This window comes from Diceros bicornis, chromosome 9, assembly GCF_020826845.1.
Source record: "Diceros bicornis minor isolate mBicDic1 chromosome 9, mDicBic1.mat.cur, whole genome shotgun sequence".
In the NCBI taxonomy this organism is placed as follows: Eukaryota; Metazoa; Chordata; class Mammalia; order Perissodactyla; family Rhinocerotidae; genus Diceros; species Diceros bicornis.
Window position 1 is genome coordinate 84503916 of NC_080748.1, and position 25816 is coordinate 84529731.

The 25816-nt window shown below is 41.9% G+C and overlaps 1 protein-coding gene across 1 annotated transcript in view; it reads right to left on the bottom strand.

Annotated features, from left to right (window-relative positions):
- The window catches only part of COL4A1 (collagen type IV alpha 1 chain), a 142797-nt gene that overhangs the window by 43396 nt on the left and 73585 nt on the right, over positions 1-25816 (bottom strand). The window contains exons 3-18 of the mRNA XM_058548478.1: positions 13378-13467; positions 13234-13278; positions 12578-12622; positions 12408-12470; positions 11859-11912; positions 11677-11703; positions 9142-9225; positions 8993-9055; positions 7839-7874; positions 6697-6738; positions 5310-5396; positions 4767-4793; positions 4556-4606; positions 3675-3719; positions 3538-3591; positions 1335-1376 (exon numbers count right to left, since the gene is read on the bottom strand). Of these exons, the coding sequence (XP_058404461.1) occupies positions 1335-1376; positions 3538-3591; positions 3675-3719; positions 4556-4606; positions 4767-4793; positions 5310-5396; positions 6697-6738; positions 7839-7874; positions 8993-9055; positions 9142-9225; positions 11677-11703; positions 11859-11912; positions 12408-12470; positions 12578-12622; positions 13234-13278; positions 13378-13467 (855 nt within the window). The remainder of the gene's footprint in view (positions 1-1334; positions 1377-3537; positions 3592-3674; positions 3720-4555; positions 4607-4766; positions 4794-5309; positions 5397-6696; positions 6739-7838; positions 7875-8992; positions 9056-9141; positions 9226-11676; positions 11704-11858; positions 11913-12407; positions 12471-12577; positions 12623-13233; positions 13279-13377; positions 13468-25816) is intronic.

A 25816-nucleotide genomic window follows, 5' to 3' on the forward strand; every position in this document is an offset into this window, starting at 1 on the left:
ATCATCGTGTGGCCTGGGAGTGGCTGGTGCTGTATATTTATAGCAGTATAGATGAAGAAACTAACACATTTTTTTATTATTCCAAGAAAGATGAAAGAAGCAGTGATGGAGGAGGAGGGGAGGGAGGGGGAGGAGGGGAGGGAAGGAGGTGGGATGTAAGACGAATATTCTACTTTAAAGAGTATTATCAGAAGAACTCCCTTAAATTTCCTCAGGTCATATGTAACAGGAACACTCAGTCTTTTTTTTACTGGGAAAGGTTTTTGCTTTATTTTTTAAAAGGGTCAAAAGTGGGACTTCCTCACAGTCCTACAGATACAGAGCAAGAAGAAGGCACTGTTGGCCTCATTAAAAAGGAGTGAACGAGTTCCCCCAATTCTAAATCACTGAAATTGAAGGAAAAAGACTGCATATTACCCTTAAAATATAATTCCTTTGTTATGATTAAATTAATGGACATTATTAAAATCTACTGACGAGGTTAAGGTACCAACAGGGTACTCAAATGATGCTGCTGGATCACAACTACGGAAAATGAAATCCTAAGTCTACAGGAAGTATTAAAAGCATTAAGCAGGTTCAGTACTTTGATCCAGTAATCCTATTCCTGGAAATGTAGCCTAAGGAAAAATTATTCAACCCCCGACACACACACACACACACACACACACACACACACACACACAAATGTCATCTGCAAACATTCATCACCACATTGTAGCAGCGGGAGGATGGCAGCAAGCAAGAGAATGGCAACAGTTTCATTGTTTCAAAAAAGAATCTGGGCAAAATGGTTAAAACAATTAGAGCACACACTCTGACAGGATACCAAAAATGATCATTTGAAATAACTTGCAAACATGAAGAATGTTCATTTCTAAAAAGAAAAAATGTTACATACACTGATTGCAAGTATGTAAAAATACGCATATGGACAAGGAGTAAAATGCTATTTGCAAAAATAAAAACTGTTTTGCTAGGCTAGTCAAATTATGGATGATCTGTTTCTCTTATTAACATTCTCCTTAACGGACCATTTAAAAAAAAAGTTTCAAAATGTGTTGCTCATATTCTTATCCACGTGCAAATCTTTTCATTTTCAGTGGTCAAGGAGATGCAGAAACTACCAAAATATAATAAAGAGTAAATACCAAACTCCACACAATACAAACCATAATATTATTATTTTAAAAAATATGCACTCCTCTACACAGAAATGTAATTCGAGGAATGCTGTGGAGCATTCGGCCTATGTAAGTAAGCGCTTCGCCCATCTCCTTCCTCTTCCTCTTCTCACACGCCCTCACAGAGCAGCACAGGGCACTGGTACTCACAATTCCAGGCGGGCCTGGAGGGCCTGCTTCGCCTTTGTCTCCCTAAAAGAGAAACAAAATAACTTCACTGGTATTTTTTTAACTGTAAAGACTGTCTTGCAGAAAGCAGGGTTAAACTTTTTTCCTGGAAAAATAGAGATTGTGCTCACCGTACACTAAAATAATTTTCCTCTCTTTAGTACCTCTCATTGTGATTAGCCTAAAGTGCTCGGTACCTATTACAACAAAATGAACACATTTCACTTCGCTTTGCATAAGTGTGACATACGGAAATAAAGATTTCTACAAAACATAAATGGGAAGCTAATCATTCACATTACAAACGAGCTCACAATATTCGTTGTGTTGATTGCATGCTCCTTAGAGAACTTTAATAGAATCATTTGCAAGCTGAATTAGTACACAGTGGTTTTTCAATAATATGAAAATAAATGAAATAAAATGATATGAAAGCTTTAGATTTCTAAATATACTTTCTTAAAGAAACCATTTTATTTGAGGTTTTTAGGTGTAAGATTGTCTAAAGCTGCACTGGAAGTCATAATAAAACGATATTTATGGTTTTTTTCTTCCCCCTTAAAATCCAGCATTACCTGAAAACATTGAGTGGGTAAATTCTGATCACTCTGGGCTTAATTTAATCTATATTACATGAAAAATTCAAAGAAATTAATTCTTTTATATCCAATGTTTTTACATAAGCATCATAATACTTTTATTTATTTATTTATTTTTTTGTGAGGAAGATCAGCCCTGAGCTAACATCCATGCTAATCCTCCTCTTTTTGCTGAGGAAGACTGGCTCTGACCTAACATCTATTGCCAATCCTCCTCCTTTTTTTTTCCCCCAAAGCCCCAGTAGATAGTTGTATGTCATAGCTGCACATCCTTCTAGTTGCTGTATGTGGGACTCGGCCTCCCCATGGCCGGAGAAGCAGTGAGTCGGTGTGCGCCCGGGATCTGAACCCGGGCTGCCAGTAGCGGAGCACGCACACTTAACCGCTAAGCCACGGGGCTGGCCCCAGCATCATAATACTTTTAAAAGTCCTAAGATATGCACATATTCCATGAATGTATGTTTTTTCCTCTTAAACCAAGGCACTGAACTTCAGAATTAAACCAGAACTGGATGTTTTGATTTTTCTTATTTGCATATGAGAAGAGATTTTAGAAATAAGTACAGAACTTAAAAAATATCTTAGTGAATATATTCTAAACATATTTACCTTTTAAAATCTACAAGATTTGACTTTCTCAGAAAAAGTCTCAGTAAAGAATTTCTCCCTTTGTCCCTGGCTTTGCAAACAAACCGTGAGATCCTCTCCCAGATCCTCTCCCTCTCTATTCACTGTAGAGATGACTATTTCAAAACTATTTCTTATTTTAAGGGAGACTTAACGTTACTTCATCTGATGATTAGAAGAGAAAAATAAAGCAACAATGAGTTTTTTCTGCCTATCAGATTGACAAATATTTTTAAAGTTTGATAACAAGCGGTTGCCAAATCAAAGGGTCTTGGGCTGATGGAAGTGCTTTTCTGGGGGCAATGTGGGGACATATGGCAAAAGCTTCCAAAAAGAGTATACATGTTGACCCAAATATTACACTTTTAGGAATTTTTGACAGGGAAATGATTAGACAAGTGAACAAAAATACTTGTAATCATAAAAATTTGGAAATGACCTAAATACCGCGCAGTAAAAGGCATGGACATTAAAAACATTATGTATGACTACATTTAGGGACACTGAAATATATCCACATTACATTATTAAGTGACAAAGCAGGATGTGTTGTGCAATACCATTTTTTTAAAAGCACAGGTATGTGTGTGCACACAGCTCACTTGTTAACTGTGACCCTTTCTGAACGCGTAACAGAAAAATTAGAGCAGCTTTATTTTCTTCACTCTACCTTCCTGCATTGTCTATTGTTTTATCGTCAGGAAAAATTAATTTACTACAAAAAAGCCAAAAACTTGAACGAGTGTTACATTTGATATTTTTTTCTTTAAAAATTCGTGCGCACAAAAAAAAAAAAAAAAAAAAATTCATGCGCACAAATGAAACTACTAAACTGTATTTTTACTTATATGGAGCATAAATAATTTCTATTCTTTGATCCATGGTCCTTTATTCTAGGCAAAACTTCTCGGTTGAACTACAAAATGAAGGTAAAAACTCAAAAGAGTGTCACCATTTACCTTAAAACCCTCTCGGCCCGGGAGTCCTGGGTACCCTGAATCGCCTGGAAACCCCTAAAATGGAACAGAGGAGCAACAACAGTCGTAAGGTAGTGAAGGCAACAATTTGCTTTAAAAAATTACAAGGAAATACTTACTGGACTCCCTTTTTCTCCTTTTTCACCATCTTTTCCAGGTTTTCCCTGTAGAATAAAGATTTAAATATTAGTAGTTCATAAACAATAATAATAATAAATATGCTATAACCCCAAGGCTCTGATTCACACACAAGTTCACATGTCGTCTCTGGTATGAAACCTGTGAGCACATCGACAATACGACCATAATGACAGGTAATAGAGTAGACGTTGACTGACTATGAAAACATTACAACGATAGAAGAGGACTTTTCAATTTTTAAAAAATAGAGGCCGATTAGCTCCCAATCTTCTAAGCCACCCATTACATGTGGCAGCACAGCCAACACCGGAGAAGTTTCCCTATTGGCAAATGAGAATTTGGTGGCTGATATGCTGATGATTGACTTTAATGGAGGTTTCCATGCTTCATTTCAAGGCAGAAACCAGAAATGGCCCAGGCTACTGCAAGTGGGCGGGTCTCTCGTCACCAGGATTCAGGGGGTGGGAAGCATCTGAGCATCTGGGCTCAGGGCTGTGCAGTCTGGGCTCTGGGCAGAGCTCTGAGCCGGCCTGGGAGGCACAGGGCACCCAGTGCTCTGAGCAGGTGGGCAGGTGGCTTTCAGCGAGGAGCCAGCAGACTGCGGCTCTTCGAAGAGCTCCCTGCAACCCTGGGCTGTCCTTGGGGGGTCATCTGAATAATGAGAGGCCTGAGCTTTCCCAGAGCTCTTTCTAATGGTGACAGCTCTCCTCATTCCTGCTCCAAGGGCTCCAGAAAAGCCCTTCATGTGAGGCAAGACCCCTCCAGACTCTCCCACTCTGTTTCTGTGAACCTGTCATTCTAGGAACGGAAGGAAAATGACTTTACAACAAGGAATAAAAGGCCTTTTGAAAGCACTTACTCGGGGCCCTGGTTTTCCAGGTTCACCTTTCTCTCCAGCCCCCGGCATTCCCTTGAAGCACAGAAAGAGAAAGAGTTAGATTCATTCTTATATATAAATAAAATATTAAATTAAATATTACATTTAAGGTGAAATAAGCTTGTAACTTAAATCCAACACATTATGGTCTTTCACACAAAATAATAACGATAAACAAAAATTTAGTACTTACCTGAAATCCAGGTTCACCTTTTTGACCCTAAAATAATTTTTTAAAAAGAGAGAGATCAGTACTAACTAATGGCTATATCATTCTTTATATGCTACACTGAACATGTAAAAGGAAAAAAACAAAACACCTTTTCCTGACATATTAACAAAGAAATTCGCATTGGCCTCCAGTCTTCACTTCCTAGCAACGCCTGCATTATGGACTTCAGAAGGGCAGTTAATTATGCTTGATCCATGGCACCTGTAACCTCCTTCCACCCTCAGCTTGCCTCCCTCCCACTGACCCAGCCCATCCCAACTCAGGTGCATTTAAGAAGCCCTCAGACAGGGGAGACAGCCTCAGATCAGTCTTGCTCCAACCCGGCTCTGGCTGCCTCTGCTCTCAAGACGCTCATATTTCATGAGATGGTTGGTCTATAAATCTGTTTTCCAGGTCAGGGGAGTATGTAGCTGGAGAAACTGAATTTTGACCCAGTTTCTCTTTATCCCTTGGAATTTGTGCAAATTAGAAAGCCAGCATTCAGTGGACAAAGTCCATTCGTACCTTCTCTCCTTTAGCAGCAAACTCTCCTTTCTCTTTAACTTGAGCTTGTCCTGGCACTCCTGGAGGCCCACTGACCCCTTGATCACCCTGTTGATGCAAGGATTGGGAATTAATTAAGCACAAAAATTATTATACAGAGAAGAAAAATGCAGAGGGGGGAAAGGCCTAAAATCGAACGTCTATTTTGAAAATGTAATTATACTCTGTTCTAATCTATCCTTGCCTCAGCAGAAAATTAAGTTTTCAGGAGGAAGATGGTACACTAAGTATATAAAGCCAGGAGGAGACTTCACCTCTCAGGGGTCAGGGGAGCCACTACCTCAACAATAACGGTGGAACCTGAACATCGACAGGACGCGCGTGTGCACGCATATACGTATAGACCATGCATACATCCATACAGTATACTTAGTATGCATACGTATCCCATCCTGTCACACGCATATTGTCCTATCGCGTTTTGCCAGCATGGAGGAAAAGGACACACCTGTCTAATAGAGCCCGGGAAGAAAGGAGGTATTGTTAGCTAAGCCAAAAAGAAGAGGGCCATCAAGAATTCTCTTCCTCAGGCACCCTAACTGCTGGGTACAACTGGAAGGACAGTGAACTCCAGCTACAGCACGATGACCGAAGTCCAAAAAATTCAACTGCACAAATTGTAGAGCACTTTACTGTGAGGTTTATGAAAAGACTGGGCCAAAATCTGAGGTGGAAAGCAGAGGCCACCTGTTCGGTCCAGATCTTCCCAGGCCTCGGCTGATCTGGCGCCCCCTGATGGCCATCATCTACACTGGCTTGAACACCGTCAGAGAAGAACCTGGACCCTGCAGCAGGTGCTGCTGTAATTCCAAGAATCCCCACTCGGCTAGTGCCTGTGTCACTGGTCTGATCCGGGGGGACAGGTGGAGAGATCACCAGAGGATCAGAGACCCACCGTGGGCCTCCCTTCTTCCCAAGATGAGGCCGTCTGCTCCGGCCTGTGCCTCCCTGCCTCTGCGGCCCATTTCCTCCCAATTCTGCTATCATGGCCTCTGTCTTTGTAGGGTTTAATAGAGTTACGCTACTAATAGTCAAGTCCAAAATTGGACTCTTCTTAACAAAGTCTAGGTCTGGCTTCATCACTGCCTGAGAACACTGTGACTGAACTCTACCAGCAGAGAACTGGGATTCGTGGCCTTGTCGCATTCTCTGCTGGGCAGAGCACACACAGAGTGGTCTCCGTGAGTTCCAGCTGTGCATTTTAAGGAACACACTAACAAGCTCAAGACATGCAGAGAAGAGTAACGATGGCTGTAAGGGTCCAAGAGCAGGTCCAGAGGCGGGAACTCCATCATGCTTAGATTCCCAACGTTAAACACGAAAACCCTCCAAAGCAACGTGCACTCACCTTGTCACCTTTCGGCCCTTGAAAACTTAAGCCCATTTGCCCCTGTTGATAAAAAATTAGGCTTCCATTATTAGAGTTGTCTACTTTGTTCAAAATCATCTAACAAACATCACATAAAATGCAATAAGATGGTAGATTTAAGGCAAGAGCTCACCCACAACTACCATAAAATTTTCAAGAAAGTTGTGACCATGTTGTATTCAATGTCCATAAAAAAGTTTTTTAAAGTATTATTGAAAAAGAATCCTATAAAAACCTTTTTTAAAAAGTTTAAGGTTTCGGGGCCAGCCCAGTGGTGTAGCGCTTAAGTGCGCGCGCTCCGCTGCGGCGACCCGGGGTTCACTGGTTCGGATCCCAGGCGTGCACCGACACACTGCTTGTCAAGCCATGCTGTGGCGGCATCCCATATAAAGAAGAGGAAGATGGGCATGGATGTTAGCCCAGGGCCAGTCTTCCTCAGCAAAAAGAGGAGAATTGGCAGATGTTAGCTCAGGGCTGATCTTCCTCACACACAAAAAAAAAAGTTTAACATTTTTAAACTCTGGCTTTAGAAAACTAAAGGAAAGATCGGTGATTCCAAAATAACGACTAAGGGATGGATGGAAGGAAAGATGGATAGATAGATAGATAGATAGATAGATAGATAGATAGATAGATGGAGAGATGGATGGATGGATGGATGGATAGATAGATAGATAGATAGATAGATAGATAGATAGATAGATGGAGAGATGGATGGATGGATGGATGGATGGATGGATGGATGGATGGATAGACAGACAGACAGACAGATAGATAGATAGATAGATAGATAGATAGATAGATAGATAAGATAGATTGATGAATAGGTGGATAGGTGGATAGATGGATAGACAGATGGACAGATGGATAGACCGATGGATAGATGGATAGATAGATGGATAGATAGAGGAATAGATAGATGGACATACAGATAGGTGGATAGATTAGATAGATCGATGGATAGATGGAGAGGTGAATGAACACATGTTAAATTTAGAGATGGACAAGGAAATTATAATTTCCTAAAACTTTTTACAGAGACTTAAAGAATGAGTTATGGCAATTTCACAATAGGCTTATATTAATGAAAAAGACAGACAGATGAGGAAAAAAAACTTTACCTTTTCACCTGGAGGGCCAGGAGGGCCTGGAGGACCCTGTAACAGAGAGCATTTTAATTTACTATGATGCACAACTCTGGTAAGCTTTAAATTCTTCTTTGTACTGAAGTTATCTTAAGATCCCATGGTTAACGTGATAATTTATTTGTTAAATGTTTAAATATTTTTTCCTGTGCTCTAGAACTGTAAAACTTTGAAAGCAACAAGAAACTAGTCCAGGACAATTATTAACAGGGATGAACATATCCCAAAACCCTAGGCACTGCACTGTGGAATCCACTGATGTCAGAACGTGCCGGGCAAACAGACGACATGAGCAGCCCACCTCTCTGAGCCTCAGAGTCTCCAGTTTGGCAATGATGTTTGTCCACTTTAAATATAACTGTTTCTCTTAACAAGTTGAATGATTTCTTCAAGGGAGTAGACTGTAGTGAAGTCAAAAAACTTCCCGCGTTTGAAACAAAATTTCAGAATGCTTTTTATCATCATTTAAAAAGAAAAAAATTAGTCATTCTTTCCTCACAAAAATGAGTCCATTTATTTACAAGATTATAAAAGAGGCTACATTTGCAGGCATGAATAGAGGAAGAATTGCTGGATTTGATCAAAAAAAAAAGAAAAGAAAAACAAAGGAAAGAAAGACTACATTGAAAAGATCAGCGTGAAAATCTCTCAAGGACTCGAGGGCAGGCTCGTGTGAGGATGACAGACCAGGGCGTTATTCATTCCTAGCAAACGTGACACTCGACAGATGAGTAAATCTTGTTAATATTAACTCTCTCCTGCTCCCAAAACTGTGTGATGGGAGGAGAGGATGCCCTCCTTCTACTGAGAATTATCAGCTGTGAAGGAGCCAGTGATGGAGCAGAGCCTCCCAGGGGCTCAGTTTGTAAAGTCTTTGTTACGAACCCCATGTCCTTCACTGCCAGCCAGCCTGTGTCCACAGCCCCCAGCAGAACAGACCCTCTGGCAGGACTATATTCCTACAAGTCCATCTCCAGGGCAGATTTTCTTAAGAAAGAAGCTCATTCTCTCAATCCAGATTAAGAGAGATCATCACTGTGGAAAGTTTTCATTACATTTTATTTATTTTCATGTCTCAACGCAGTTGTCCCTTGAATGATAGCCTAAGAGAGATATCCCCCAAAACTTACTGGTGGTCCGGTAAATCCTGGAGGGCCAACAGGACCTTGCAGCCCTGGCAGTCCTGGCAAGCCCTATAATTTATTGAGAAAGAGAGGAATTAAAATGCAAACCAGGAGGAGAGTCAGCATGTGCTTAACGTTACTCAGCAAACACTTACCGGTGTTCCTGGGGCTCCGGGGAATCCTCTTTCCCCTTTTAACAGGGTCCCGGGCACGTGGCCGAGTATCTCACCTGGGTCGCCCTATGGGATGAAAAGTAAGAGAAAGTCACAAATACTGATATTTAAGTAAAGAAACTTAAAACCTCTGGAGTAATAGGCATGCAGTACTGGTGTGCAAGAAGCTCACGTCTAGGACTGAGGCTCTGTCTCAGCTGGAATAAATGGACCAGCCGTCTCCCCATTCACTGCTACTATTGATCATAATGACCAGCACGAAGTGCTGCACGGTCCACTCGGCTGCAACCAGGACTGGACGTACAGACAGCTGAGTCAAGGGATCCGTGACACTTCCATGTGACCGTTCTACCCAGATGAGGAGGAGTCCTAGACCAGGGCCCGTCTCCGCTTGAAAGACTGTGATCACAGCTGTTCTCATGAAATAATAATAATGTTTTCAAGAAAAGACCCAGTGTGAGCATTTTTATAAAAGCAGTGTGTGATGGTAAATTTTATCTGTCTACTTGGCCAGGTGACAGTACCCAGATACTTGGGTAAACATCAGTCTGGGTGTTGTTGTGAAGGTATTTTTTAAGATGAGATTGACATTTAAATCAGTAGACTTCAAGTAAAGCAGACTACTCTCCATAACGAGGATGGGCCTCATCCAATTGGTTGAAGGCTTTAAGAGAAGAAAGACTGACTCCTGTGAAGAAGGGATAATTCTGCCAGCAGATAGCCTTCAAATGGAGCTACAATAGCAGCCCTTCCTGGGGTCTCCGGCCTGCTGGCCTGCCCTGCAGATTTTGGACTTGCCAGCCCCCACAATCATGGAATTCCTTAAAGCAAATCTCTCTCTCACTCTATCTATCCATCTATCATTATGTATGTACATGTGTATATACATACATATTCATACGTACACACCCATCCTGCTAGTTCTGTTTCTCTGCAGAACCCTGACTAAAGCACGGGGCTATCATGAGGATGCCGCATCTCAGGTGTTCTTAAACACAGGGACACATGAGCACTCAACCTCACGCAGACGTGTGGTTGTCTCTTTTCAGTTGCAGAACTGAAGGCATCCCTTTTACTGGGCTGCCCTGAATATGCAGACGCCCCGCCCCCCCGAACCATTCTAGGCACAGGGAGCCCACAGTCTGAGGTCAGGTCCCTAAAAGCCGCCAAGCTCTGCGACAGCATTTCCCTCCCTGGGAAAGACTTCAAAAGGTTAATTTCTATAAAATTTCAGAGACTTTCCTCAGGAGCTGAGTTCTTCTCCCTCTGCTTGCAATCCACAATGAAGAATGCTGGAGTAGCTGGGCGGGAGCTGAGCACATGAATGGATTCACTCCCACATTGACTCATTGAGCAAACATGAAAGAAGGGTCTGCCAGCCGCTTCGAAGGGAGGCAGGCCAGCGGGGAGGATGGGGCACATTCGAGAAAAAAATGAGGATGTGAAAATGACAGGACTTTATGATTAAAAGGGGGGGGGAGAAAAAAGGAAGGAGGGAGAGAAAGAAGGAGAGAATCAGTCACATGCAATTTTCCATAGTAAAAACCACATCAATCCATCAATCGGAGGAATGCCTGTTGGGTTCCCGGCTGGACACCCAGGTGGTATCATCACCCTGAGTAGCTGAGCACAGAGAGGAGAGTCTAGGAGGGAAGGGGCAGGTTCCATTCTGGAAGTGTGGGCGGGTAGTGCCTGCAGGACACCAAGCTGGGTGTTGGTGAGAGAAGGCTGGACCAAGAGAGGAGGGAACAGGGAACGCTGCCCCGTGGAGGAGAAGGCAAGTGGCCAGTGATCAGTGATGGCACCAGTGTACCCAGCCAGGCCTTTGTCTAGGTACCCCGCAAGGGCAGATGAAGAAAGTCCCCTAGACTGCAGCAGGGACCCAATGGCTCGCCGGGGGCATGGCAGGGAGGGACCCAGGGCCTCTCTCCTCACCATGCACAGAGGGTCCTCGGCCCCACCCGGACACAAAGGGAGAATCAAGCTGAGACAGGCCGGGACTGGCTCTGAAAGAAGGGGCCATGACACCAAGGATCTAACCTCAGGCAGCAATCACAGAATTTATAAGAGAGTGACTCAAGATTACAGGCAACAGGGAAAGAGGGCTGTATTACAGGCAACAGGGAAAGAGGGCTGTATTTAAGTGAAACCATATAGATTCAATATGACACCAATTTCAGCCCTTTTGGGTGGCACCGTGCTCACGCCCCCACAGCTCTGGAGAAGAGCATCATCGAGATCGGCTCTGCAGGTAATCAGTCTGCACTGGACTTGCATCTGTTCATACTCACCATCACACCATGCTCCCTATTACTGCTTATCTTCTACTCAGAAACTGTTCCTGATGTCTAACGTTAGATTCTAAAATTTAAGTACGTACTCTTTTCATGGAGCAGAGTTTAGACAAATACGTTAAAAGGCAATTGACCGACCAAAGTGATTTAAAGTAAATTTGTTTTTATGGCATCTGTTTTAAACAGACTTCTGTAACGAATCCAAGAAAATAAAATAATGTACCTTCATTCCAGGTAACCCTGGTGGTCCCTAGAAAACAAAAGGTTGGTATTAGTTTCGTTTTTCTCAAAACATCATCAGCATTAAGGTATAAGTATAAAAAATGGAAAGGAAAGCAAAGGGAAAGAGCAGAGAGAAATTATAACCCAAGAAAGAAATTCTGACATAAACGACCCCATACTCACGGGATTCCCGGTGAATCCAGGCAGACCCGGAGGCCCCAGAGGTCCTCTCTCACCCTGAGGGGACAGCAGACAGTCACTCACGAGCGCCGTGCCAGGACATCACTGCAGACGCCCGCACCAGTCACTGTCCCTCCCTCAGGGACACCGCATTGGCTGGGTAAAATCATTTCCTAAAATTCGTTTGTTACAAGCTATCTTGCTGAGAGCTACTTCACCATAGAAGAAATATATTTGAGAATATAATTACTAGGGACAAGGATTAATAATAGCATTTTGTTTGATGTAGTAATAGATGATAGGTAAGAAATACAGTGTTCAAAGCAATTTTAGGATAAAAGTCCACAAAAATGAAAGACAGGATTATGTGTTTCCTGAACAATAAATATGGGAAATCTTGCTTCCTGTCAAATGAAGAAAGCTTCATTCAGACAAGTAACTTTCCAACTGTGGCAACTAAACCAGTGTACACAGGACAACGTTGCCCGACTTCTCTGCATGCAGAGTCAGGTAAATGGCGCAAATCGGGGAGGGTCTCGGTTCTAAATTTACCTTTGTCCCGTTGCATCCTGGGATACCTGGGGGGCCCGGGGGACCATCTTGGCCAGGAATACCCTGCAATTAATAAAGCAAAAAAGTAGCCAAAATAGAACATCACCTGATGGTGCTCTCACTCAGTCAAAAGTTTCGTTAAGGGAAGCAGGTGCATTTTATATACATACAGGAAGTCCTGGGTTTCCAGGGTAACCCGATGCTCCTGGGGGTCCCTGTGAGGACGGAAAGGAAAGAGTTTCCATTGAGCACTGGGGAACAACATTTCCTGCCACTGCATCCACCTGCCTAAGGGCGTCGCCCCGAATTGCTGGCGTTCAGAACAGCCACACTAAGCAGACAGGGCGTTCTGCGGGGGGCAGCCAAGGGCCCAGCCAGGGAGGCAGATCACGGGGTGATTTCAGTAGCAATTCTACAGCAACAGCTGACCGTGAGTTACTTCTAAAACCAAGGCTGTGCACGCACAAAATAATTCTGTCCTCCTTTCTTGCCTTGTAATTTTTAGGTGATACACATATATAATTCACATTAAACGGTTGGGAAGAAGAGTTTATGGGATACATCAGTTCAATGGGGGAAGAAAATCAAGTTGCTTCTCATTGAAATCCAGATGTTCTTCATCCCAGACAATCCCAACGTTGTTTCCTCTCTCTCTGCCCTACTCACTCTCACAGGAGTGCAAGGGACAAGGAGAAGTGAGAGGGAGAGAAGCCCCCTCAAGACTGTCTGGAGGCAGGAGCGGGGTGTAAGGAGCCCTCACTCTGCAAGCACTGCCAGGTCAGATCCCACCCACATCGTCACCAACTTAAGTGACAACTGTACTCACTCTTGTGCCTTTTGTTCCTGGCAGTCCTGGTTCTCCAGTATCACCCTGGGACAGAAGAGAAATGCCATTATGACCACTCATTATAACAAGAACACAGATCAGCTTAAATCCACACCCCCACCCCCATCACACAGCCAGGCTCACCTTTTGTCCTGGTGGTCCCTGCGGCCCCTCAGGTCCTTGCATTCCCGGAAACCCAATGACACCTTGTAACCCCGGGAGGCCTCTTTCACCCTGCGCAGGAGGAAGGAGGAAGTCAGACAAAAGGCAGGTTGAAAGAAACTGAGGAAACAAATCAGCATCAACCTCTCTAAGCACCATCCAACACCGCACAAGTCCGGAGTGGGCATCTGAAAAGAGACGCTGCAAACTCACTCCTATTTCAGCTGGCTTTTCTCTATTATTTTTTAAGCTCTTTGAGGACAGGAAAATTCATATATGATACCCGGCACAATGCTTTCTATATACCATACTCTAAATGATAAATAATATGTTGGGTAAATAAAATAACCGATAGTTGATTTTTTTCGCTGAGTTGCTTTTAAGTTCATTCAATTAGTGGAACCCTCGTGTTCTCAGTAGACACGGCGTGAGACTGTGAGTGGACCACCAAGCGAGTTTTCCCTCTGGGTGCCTTCAGGAGGGGTGTGGGCAGAGCTCGCAGCGTGAATTTCAGCACAAGATGCTGAGACTTCTCTGTGCAATCAACAGTCTGACGATGGGCTTTCATAACGTGTCTTTAAATAAAAAGTGTTTTTTCGCAAAGGTAGGATCGCAGTTTAATTATGGTCTCTGTTCTCATGGAGCAAAAAGAAATAAGAAATAGTATCTCAAAAATAATGAATATTATTCAGGGTACACACACATGGCTATAATACATTCAAAAAGGAAAAAGAACGGTCAGAAAGACTCCACAGGATTCTGACCCTTAAGCTGGCTCTTGAAGGATGAATGCAAAACAAGCACGTGAAGAGAAGGGAGAAGGCAATTCAGGCTGGAGGACAGCAAGCAGACGGTGATGAGGATGGAGGTCTAGGCCATGGGAGCACAGGAAACTAACAGGAAGAAACACAACAGGGACAAGAACCTGGAGGGATGCAGCATTAATTTTGATCCTGGATATAGGCTTTCTTCTACAGGCACCAGCCAGCCAGTGACCTGATTAAGCTATTTGAGGAAGACGGCCATATTTAGATTGCCAATATAAAATCACCCATAATCATGACAAGAAATCAAGAAAACCTATTTTCTTTACAGCCTGTGGACTTTAGTGTGATCTTACAATACAAATAGGGCAGACTAAGTAACCATCATTAGCTGCTTTTAAAAAGCAGAAGGCCCTTTGGAGATGCCAGGCAGGATGACTTAGTGCCCAGTATTTTTCTCCCAGTCACATTAGTTCAAAGTAAAAATAAACTGACAAGCTATACATTACATAACATACACATTTACCCCCAAAAGAGCATGTTACCAAGAGTTACTTAAAAGGTTTTCATCCTTGCATCAATGCAAGGAGACAGCAAGAACTTTCAAAGTCATCCTTCTTCCCAAACCACACAACCAGTCCCGGCACTTGCTGGTGAATTAACTGCCTATTGCCTTTTTAGAAATGCAGAAATGTGGTTCTGGACTTGGAACTCCAACTACTGGACCTCTGTGGACTGTAGGTTTAATTGGAAGTGGAAGTCAGGAATCCAGAAACAGCACGCAAATCAATGTGGAGGAGAATATTCCAAACTCGGAGAATATGAGAAAATAGTAAATGGAGTAAAGAAAATTAAGCCCTACAGTTTGGCACACCCCGTTGGACCAGCAGCACCCAGAGAATCTACCCAAAAGAATAGATGCTAATAGCCCCAGAGCCCTCAGCATATGATTTGACACAGAATGCTGACTCCTTCTCCCTTAAGCTTCTGATAGCCGAGAAAGAAAAACATTCTCAGACCAAGATGGGTTCAAATGTAAAGCCACTTAAATATATTCATTCTTAACCTAAAATAATAACAACGGGACACAACTGCAGAAAAGACTGATGATAGAGACATATTGCACATCCTATCGACCTCCTCCCTTTCATTCAGATATGGGAAAATTCTACCCAGAACAGAATAGAATTGAACTGCAAACAGCTGGCTAAAAAAATTAATGGCCATTGAATTGTGTACCCCCAAATAGCCTAACATGAGATAGGAAGGAAATGTGAAAGGCAACGTAAAAGCTTTCTAGTGCATTTGGTGGAGTATTTTTAGTACTTGGTTCATATTGGCAGTATCTCTCTGAGACCTAGTGCAGATAAGATTTTATAACTCTCATTTTAATCACAGAATGCATGGAGGCCCAGGGCCAGATGAGCTGATTTCTACCAGTTTCTCACTGAGTCAGCGCTAAAGCCAGAAATAGAAATGCGGTCAGCCTGCACCACAGTCCGCGTTTTTTCTAGGTCACTAGAGCAAGCTGGTTCCCAGCAAAATATTAAACAACTCATCCACATTAAGATAGCCCCTTTTATGTCCATTTCACAGATAGGGAAATGAGGATTCCGAGGCTTAACTGACTTGTCACATGTCACTGGGTGACCCCCGCATGCTCCTGGGAACAGAATCCAGAAACCTGAATTCCCAGTCCTTGCTTTCACGGCAAGAACACATTCTTTCCCAAACGTCACCGGAACATTTAAGCAATCCGTATATCCCAAGAGCTTTGAAATTAAGTAGCTAAAAAGGAAGTGACTCCTCCATCGACATGGTTCCTGCCGTCTCCCACACATTTTTTTAACTTTCCTAATCTTTTGTTCAGACGAAAGTACACGTGAATAATCTAAATATCCCGTACCCTGTCCAAGGTTATTATGGGCACCAGAACAGAGCAAGTGGATAGGAAAAGCATTCAAACAGCTATACAATTAGCTGGCAAACAGCACACGCTGTAAGCAGGCCAAACTATTCCTCTGAGCTTTCAGCAAGTCTCCACGGGGGTTATAGGAAGAGCAAAGAGCTGGACAAGTTGTGCAAAGGTTATTTTGCTGGTAGTTTCTAAGCCAGACTTTGCAGCTGCAACAGCAATACTACAATTGTGACCACCCTGACGCTGGACTTCAAGGCAGGATGTGTACAGTTAAAATAACTGAGAAATAGGACCCGTCCTCATCGATTTCCCATGATGTGCTGAAGACACATCGACCAGATAATTCATGCCAGGCAGAAACAAAAGACCCACAACCACTGTTATCACAGCAGTGACCATTTAAAATGGAGAAAAGAAAAAAGAAGCTTGTAAAATATTACACAAAAAGTTTTGATGCAATTACATTTAATAGTTTTATTCTTGAAAGTCAGTGCAATGTATTGTACTAATCAAAAAACAGTTTATATACCAGCAACAGAAGTGATTACCACTGTATCCTCAAATGATGAAGTTCAGAATTTGAGGAGGAAGAACAAAATGCCATCATCTATAAAGATGAAGGAATACAACCACAGAGAACAACCTCGGCATCAAAATTAGCCATTCTAAATTAGGCATGAAATAAAGTTTCATGCATGGAGCCACTTAAAATTTTTGCATAATACATTATCTAAAGCAAGGACATACTTTAAAAAATCCATTAAATATGGGAATAGAAGGTTCTAATATCCAATTTTTTCCTTTCCTCTTAAAATGCTTAAAAAGGAAACAAGTTCATGATGGATATCAAATGCTAGAACATAACCCCCTTCATATCTAAGTCAGAAATCCAAATACAAATAAAGCTCCCAGGCTCCCTGGCTTCAGCCAGGATGGCTGAAGTTGAAATAGTGTGAAGCTTCTAACTTTGGAGGATAATATAATTACCAACAACAAAAACAAAGTTAACACAAAATATATCTAGAATAAGCAGTCATCAAAAAACCTTACTTGCCTGTTTCAATAGTTAGCATGGGATCACGATCTTTTAGTCCAATTTTTAATTAATTTTTCACACGTAAAGATCTTTACAATGGACTGAAGCACAAGCAAACATGTGGCCAGAGCACTGGGCTTCCCTCTCACGGGGGCCTGGCTGTGATGGGTACAACCATCCATATGTGCTGGGTTCACCCGCTAGAAAGCAGAACAAACCCAACAAGCGATGTGACTTGCAAAGATTTTGCAAGTAGGTTTCTACCTCTTAGAAGTAAAGACTTGAAAGGCAGGGATATTGTTTTCTTTGTTCACAGTGCTTGGCACAAACTCTGAATTCAATTGGAGTTGGTGAATGGATGATGAACTAACCAACAGCATAACATGACACTTAGCATGAAGTAGGATCCTACCTATATATCCCAAAAACTTTAAAACATAGCAAAATACGGTTACTGGGCAGGATGGGATCCCAGGTCTCCCTTCCCCAGTCTAGAGCCCTGTGGGCACCATGAGAGAGTGGCTAACGTATGCACCACTGGCCGAAGAAGCAAGAGGGAGAGAACGCTGTGGTCAGGACGTGACACTGGATCAGCTGTATCCTCCTGTCATCTGGCGCCTTGAGAGTTCAGTGTGCAAGCAAGGCCGCAAATAACTGAGGAATGACAGCATTCCACTGGAGCCAGAGCTCCCCAAGCATTCAGTGATGGGGAAAGGATTTCAAATGACAGGTCGCAGTCAATGGGTGACTACGGGACTCAGCCAAAAATTCCACGAGTCCAGTTCCTGGAGCCCAACAACAGTCAGACATCTGCGAGGCCATTTCCTGAATACCAGTGCTGCTGGGAAAGCAGTGGGAAGACTGGGGTCAGTGTCACGGGGTCATGGAAAAACTCTGTGACGAGGCCCCACCGGGAGCTTCATCCACACCACAAGGCTTGACATGAGGGCAGAAATATTGCCAGGGCTGCAGAGGAGGGGAGGGGAGAGGAAAGACAACGAGAACCCTGACAGGTCCACTGTCCTCAGAGGAAGACATCAATGACGCACAACTGGATTCTTAAAAGAATGTCTATATGTCAATTTAAAGTATACTACATTTCTTCGATGGATTAAATGTAACACTGAAGATTGTTTTACTTAACCACTCTATCATGACCATTGTTTCTTGCATTTAACACTTTAATAATAAAGCAGGACAGAGTAAAATAATCAGACACAAAAAGCATGGCTACAAATCTTTCTCTTCTTCCCAAAGCTCTCATTTTCTCTCCCAAGCTCTAGTGACATTTCACTTGAGATAGTCAATATTAGGAATCTTTATGTCGTGGCTCTCCACCAAATATGTAGGTATATGATGAAAGCTTTAGCAATAAATTGGGGGGTGGGGGAGACAAGATGAGCCTTTTAGAGATTGTTCCTGGAAATGAGGACATTCTCCATCTTTACAAATTCAAAGGATGAGAAGAAATAGAAAGGTGTTAAAAAGAAAAAAGAGAAAGGCTCCCTAATCCAGACCTTTGCGTCCTGGATTCTCTTTCTAGGGGCCTCTGAACCCATCCTGCCTCTTCTGAACCTTGGGGGGTGGTTTGGGCAAGCAGACCCGCTGCGTCTCTCACCATACGGACCTCAGGGATTTTCTTAGCCGGGGTCAGGCTAGTGACCTGCTCCGAGACTTCTGAAGCTGCAGGTGACCAGGTCTGTGTGAAGAGTGGGACAGTCATGAGTGCTGAGGTTGGGAATGGGGCTGGCTGGATGCACAGGAAGTAAAGTGGAAGGCCCTTCTCTCTCTGCCCAGGCCTGGACTGCAGCTCTCACGCTGGGCTTCTCCTCAGTGCTCTTGAGTGAAGAGTCCCAAACCCTGCAGATAAGATCCAGCTCGCGGATAAGGTCCACCTATGCCCAGCTGAGGGTCATCTGCTTCAGACTGCCCACAGAGAGAGTACTTAACACAGAACTTTCTCCAAGTTCAAGGATATATTTCTGTTGGATAAATCCTGATATCAAAACATTATTTGAGCCCACAATGAATTCTGGGACAATTCTAGGAATTTCAGCATTGCTATGAAGTTGGTTGGTAGAGCTAAATGCTCAAATGGTACATCATACAAAACTAGCAGAGTGATGGTTACAGAGGAGACGCACAGTATTTTGATTAATCAATATTTGCAAAGAAATAAAACTGTAGATACTTTCTGATTTATGAAAATCCACTTTGCACATCAGCTTGTGAAAAAGAAATGAATTATAAAGAGTTCTTTACAAAATACTTTCTGAAGAACTAACATTCAACACAAGAATAACTCGAAAGAGTCTTCAATGCTGTCTTAATATAAACAGTTTAAAACTCTTCCCCTAAAGCCATCGAAAAGCAAACAAACTGTCAGACTTCACCAATCCAGTAAAAACTTTCTAAAATGATAGGCAAACAAGTGCTGACAAATTGTTGGCAGCAAAAAAACCTTAAAATTTTCCAAAGGTCCTCAGGACTTATAAAAGTTCCAGACACTTCTCCCTAATCAGAGCAGAGAATCACTGATGGAGGACACACTTTAAAGTTGGAATCAGTAGCAAGAGTCTTTAGCAGCAAATGTTTTCCTCAATAATTTGTCTTTTATGCTCTTTCTGAAAAACCAGTCTAAAATGCTTTCGTTAATTCCTATTCCAAAGCAGTAATCTGTTTAAAATATTTTTAAGTATAAATATTTTAAATCACTCCCCTAAAGCAGTCAGCTTCCCAAATTAGAAATGAGAAAAATACTGTGAAAATGTTTTTCCAAAGTCTTATGGGTGTACTCAATCAAACCCTGTGTATGTTTCCTGATACAGTTCATCTTTGATCGATAGCTGATTTCCATTTTCCCATCAAACTGCATGCAACCAAATGCAGTTTCTTCTCTGGGAAACGTCTGTATTTCTTGGCTTCATGCTCTTCAAATTTCATTGTGAAGGTTCAGATTTCTTGATGGGTTTTCCTGTAGACCCCCTGCCCAGTGGTCCTTCACCACAGGCGCTTCCTTCCCTGTTTCAGCCTACGTCCTGGGTCTCAACCGCCTCCCCCACCCAAACAGTAACTACAAGCCAGGCATCACCCAGCCCACCTAGAGATGGCTGCCTCCACCTGAACTATTTGCATACACGCCCCGCCCCTGCCATCGCCACGCACCTCAGGCACATCCATGTAATCTCAGCTAAACATGCCTTCCTTGGGGAAGAACTCCTAGACACAAGGTGATGTGAAGAAAACCGTCACATCTCTAATTGATCCTGTTATATTAACAGGCAGTAAAGGGTGAATGGGTTTCTGGAATGGCTTGGTAAGGAAAGCCCCCATGGGCTGTGGCTTTCCGCCACCGGAGGGCACTATGGGACTACACTGTTTTCAAATGAAAACTTCCCAGTGGACCCTGAAGCAGTCAACCTTTTTTTAAAATACTTATTTTAATATATTAATATTAAATAGTCAGTGCTGTTGAAGATATTAGCATGGGCACAGCTGAGAGAAATCAGTTTGATACAGCCTCAAAGAACTCTAAGGGAAAGAATTTTAATTAGAATTAAAAATGTAATTAAAATTAAATATAAAACTAGTAATCTGAACGTGGAGGCTATTAAATGACAGCTAAATGCTGTTAACCTAAAAATAATGTAAAAGGCAGATATTTTTATCAGACTGCTTTTTCCAACCATTTTATATACTGAGAGTATTTGAATCTAACAATAATATAGAAAAAAGGTAAATTCAGTTTTTTGAATGACTAAATGGAAATAGCATATACTGGAAAAAAAATTAAATCCTACAAAACATGCATAAAACAGGTACAAATATGATAGCAGGGAGGTCTCTAAGACACTGTTACTAAATATCCAAGTGCCAGAAAATTTATTTCAAGGTTTTTCTTCGGTCCCTTCTCCTACAAGTTCATAGGAAACATATACTTAAGGTAATTTAATCCATTCTCCTGATTTCTGCCATTTGTAAAGGAAAAAAAAGTCCATCCAATTTTTAATGTCTTCCAAAAAAGGTGATGACATACTCTCCCTGCTAAAAACTTAATAATTTATCATGAAAACCAAAATCATGAATGCTTCTGCCTAAACCTATTATCTTACAATCTGCTTCTCATATACAGATTTAAAAATTGTCTTTTAAAGCATAAAAATAGCACAGACATAAAAGGTGCCATACCGCAGCTTGGAACCTTACTCACTGGTCCTGGAACGTTTTGCATGTCACACACTGCAGTGAGTAGGGGGCAAACTCCAGCTGCAGCTCAGCGTTGGCCCCGCGGAGGGGCCTTGTCTAACATGCACAGAGCTGAACACAGCACCAGCTAGAAACAGACCCCCCATGGATGAATGCTCACAAAGGTGTCTCAGACACTGAGAGGGAACGATAATGCCTAAGAGCTGCTCAGAACCTCCGTGTAAAATTCACCTTTACTCACCAGCACAAGTGACTTTTCTTTTCTTTAACGTTCCATGAGATTTATCAAAATTCTATGTCATGACTTAAAGATGTGAGGGAAGAAGAGAGATTACAGGAAAATAAATAACTGACAACAAAGAGTTTGGACAAGAAAAAATACATCTTTTTCTCAAAAAAGACACTTTGCTTTATTTTCCCCATCTCCAAACCAACAACCCTGAGATTGAAAGAGATGTATGCTACCTTATCAGCAAGTTTGAGCAATACCAATCAGTGCACAAGACCTAAACCAACAGCCCTTGAAGGGTTTTCATGATACCATAGCTGAGGATGTTGTTAAGTTGAACTTGAAAATATAAGTGGGTGTGTGACATGGCCTGGAAGTGCGTGCATCCTGAGCAAAATTAGGACACATAAAAGCCAGGAAGTGCCACAATCTAGGCCATGGACTTTTTTTTTCCTAGTCTGTGCTAACAGTAAAGATGAAAAATGCAAAAGAAATATCCTGACAATAATAATTACAATTAACAATACAAAAAGCACGCAAGATATTCTTCAGGTTTAACTTCGGGAGAAATTACCAATTGACAATTAAGAAAATTTTTTTTCTTTATCTTTTTTCTCTTAAAAAATGTGTTAAATACAATTATCTCTCAAAACCGGGTTTTACAGGTGCCCTGCCAGGGGGCATTCCCTGGTCCCCAGCACCCAGCACAGATGGCACAGAGTAGGTGCTCACTAAATATTTTCATGAGTGAATCAAGAAACACAAAATGCTCAAGATTCCAAGCAAATAATATAAAGCTACCAAGAGGATCTGGGTTTAGGAATCCTATTTTCAAGCTTGACTGCAAAAATAGGCATCTCTGCTCAGGGCTAGTGACGGAGCTGTTGGGAATCTTACTTTCTATGTTCTCATTTTAGTGACTGCATCAACACTGCCATGAGATGGGGAAAGAACCCTGACCTGGGAGCCAAAAGACACTCTGGAAATCAGCACTGCCATCTGTAAAATGGGACAACTCTTCCTGCCTCATTTCCCCGAGAGGATTCTTTTAAGGATCAAATTTGATGGAGTGTTCAGTTACTCCACATTGCATGAAACACTAAACAAATGCTTACGAACTAAACTTTCTGACTTTAGTTTATTTAAACACATATATTTTGCATTTACTATCAAGATTTCTATGTCCATGAAGCCAACTGCATTTCCTATAAAGCCACAGAATATTTTAAAAGACAATGAAAATACAGGGTTGTCTTTTTTCCCTTCCTGCCAGTCATGACCTATGAATTATCTCATTCCTGATTTTGTGGCTAAGTTGGACATAAGGAAATAAGAATTTCTTGGGTATTTAAAAAACATGACAGTTTTAAGAAATTTCTCCTTTATCTTATGCATAAGGCTTTTTCTCTTAACAAATACTTCTGATATTAATTCTTTCCAAGCCCAGAATGTTCTGTGTATTCTCCCAGCCTAAGCCTTTGTAAGGCCACCATGTCACCAGCTCGTCCACTTGCAGGAGGCCCCAAGACTCTTCTCTTCCTTTGATATCCCCAAATTACTTCCTTTCCCTCCAACCAAGTAACTTGGCTATATCATATCGCTAATAACATTTTCCCCAGGATGTTGCCATAATTTCAAGACTTCATTAATCATGCTCAGAATCTAAAACATAGGAACAGTTCCAAGGAGGTTTAAACATGGCCATATACAATATAATGCTGCTAGAGCTTGAGGTTTTACAAAACCCACTATTTGCTTAACCTCATTAATTTGAAAAAGCCGTGGTCGGATCCGAATTAATAACTGAATTTTAACTTATTTTCGGTAAACACCATTAATGCTTTAAAAAAATACACAGTCACTCAAGGAAAAAAATTAAGCAAGATGTTAAAGGGATTTTTTGGTCAAGGTTTTGATTTTAAAACTAAATAGATAAGAAAAGCATACACTTGTAGAATCAACACAAAATAATGATGCATAATGAATGCAATAAATAGCTACTTCTTAAATACTTAAAAATAGCCTCCCCTTGACAGGTAAATTCTTCTCACCTCAATGTTGTTCACAAAATGGGCAAGTCTGGTTTCAAAAGATAATGTGAGGATATATTTTAATCCAGGTTGTGGCCAAATTATTTAAAAAATTAAATTAGTAGGATCTCATTTAATGCCACTTTTACTCTATTTTGTAGAGGTTTTAAAGATTCAATTTATAATATAGTTTCTTGCTTTTTTATTCTTAATTAATTAATGCCAATAGACTAAAATGTTATGCTTTTTGGCTAGGAGCTAAGATTCAGACACAGACAAATTGCACTACAGTTTGTAAATTAGGAGATATTAATGTTCTCATAAAAAATAGATTACAGTTTGTAGAGTGTAAAAATGTGTCACATTTTCCCATGTATTATGTATTTAAAATTTTTTAAAAATCGATTAGAAGATAGATGACCCAATGTGTAAGTGTGTTACAGAGAGAGACAGAGACAGACAGAGAGACAGAAAGGGACAGAGAGACAGAGAGGAAGACAGAGAGGGAGGATGCTCGGAGGAAGGTCAGGCTACACCTGCTGCCAATGCCCTCTCCCGCTCCCCTCTCTGGGGCTCTGCGGATCGGACACAGTGACCCACAATGACCGAGGCAATTCCTCTTTGGCAAGAGGAGGCTGATAGGGCCTCCTCAAGTATCTCAGGATACTTGACTGAGATGTCAAATATCCTGAGATAAACTTCTCTTGTCTCCTATCCCAGATATAAAATTGCTAATTTCGTAAAATTTCTGAGTTCCCACGGGAATTCCAAACCAATGAGAGCTCACCAGGCCTCCTGGAGAGAATAAATCGATTTCCAACTCAGCGCTTCTCCACAGGGAGAATCAGCGCCTTCTGTGAAGAAACAGATGAAAAGTATCATCTAACAGCTGTTTGACATCCGATGTAAAAACACTGTAGTTGATTATTTGGGTCCAGAATTTCAGAATAACAACTATGGTAATGACAGGGAGCAGGCCCTACGTCAGGGCTTATGAAGAGCCACACAGAGTCCTGCTCTGGGGGCGACTGAGGACAGAGCTCACCCGCCCTCCCAGGTCCCAAAATCTACCCTGGAAGGGCGGAGCCACACTTAGCCACCGAGGCCTTTGGGGTGCACTCATCTATAGTCACCCGCCGTGCAACGGGTATCAGATGCCAGGAAAACGTGACATGGCATAAATAAGGAAAGAGACTCTGCTCCTAACAGACCTAAACAATCACCATTGAATGTCATGATTGCTGAGTAAATGACAAACGACTTGCTTATGAAATAAGATTACCTACACTCTTCTAGAACTTACTTAATGATGTGATCAAACACAGGAAAAGCCTCGGGAGACGGGTGCCTGTGTCAGGAACAAAATATTTGACAGGATGGAAAATGACATGTGTATGTTCTTATCTGTCACTGAGTGGAGCAAATTTCTCTTAAAAAATAGAATTTTAAACTATACTCACTGAGTAGATTACTTACTTTGTTTGATGCATCCCTTGACATATAGTTCTTAAATTCATACCACGTAGACACCTATCTCACTACACGTGAGACTCATGTCTCCAGATGAGGCAGAGAGCCTTGAAGGGAATGTGCCCCCGGAGTGTGAACAGCCCCCACGTTGAGGAACTGTAATTTTAAATATTTGCAAGATAGACACTTTGGGTTAAGAATATAACTTCATAAAGGCAAGAAAGCAAGATATGAAAGGAAACGAATGGTTATTCCCACAAATGTCTTCATAATTACAATCTATTTCTCCCTCCTTTCAGTTCATGGTACTCACCCAATAGCAAGACCACAGAGATGACACCTGACCAATTGTCACTAGGCTCCGGGAAGCCATCAGAGCAGTTTGTTAGAAAGGCAGACACGATTTGAGTAAAGTTATTAACGCTAGCACCAGCTCCCAGCCCCAAGGAAAATTTCAGAAATAAAATATGGAGAACTGAATAGATTAGCAAATAGACCAAAGACTGTCCAGACCAAATGGACCAGATATTTCTCAGGCATGATCACTTCAACACAGGTACTGTGTGATTTTTCAAAACAGAAAAAGGAGAGAAAAACCAGATGGAAATGAGACTCAAGAAACCTGAATTTTCACATCAGCAGGCTTGAAAGACGAATGATGCAGGCACATTAGTACATGCTGCTGAATCATGTTCCTTTTTCTCAGCATACATCATCGGGAAAGTATTCCACACTGAGGAAACGTCTACTTGTAAAGCAATAGCCCAT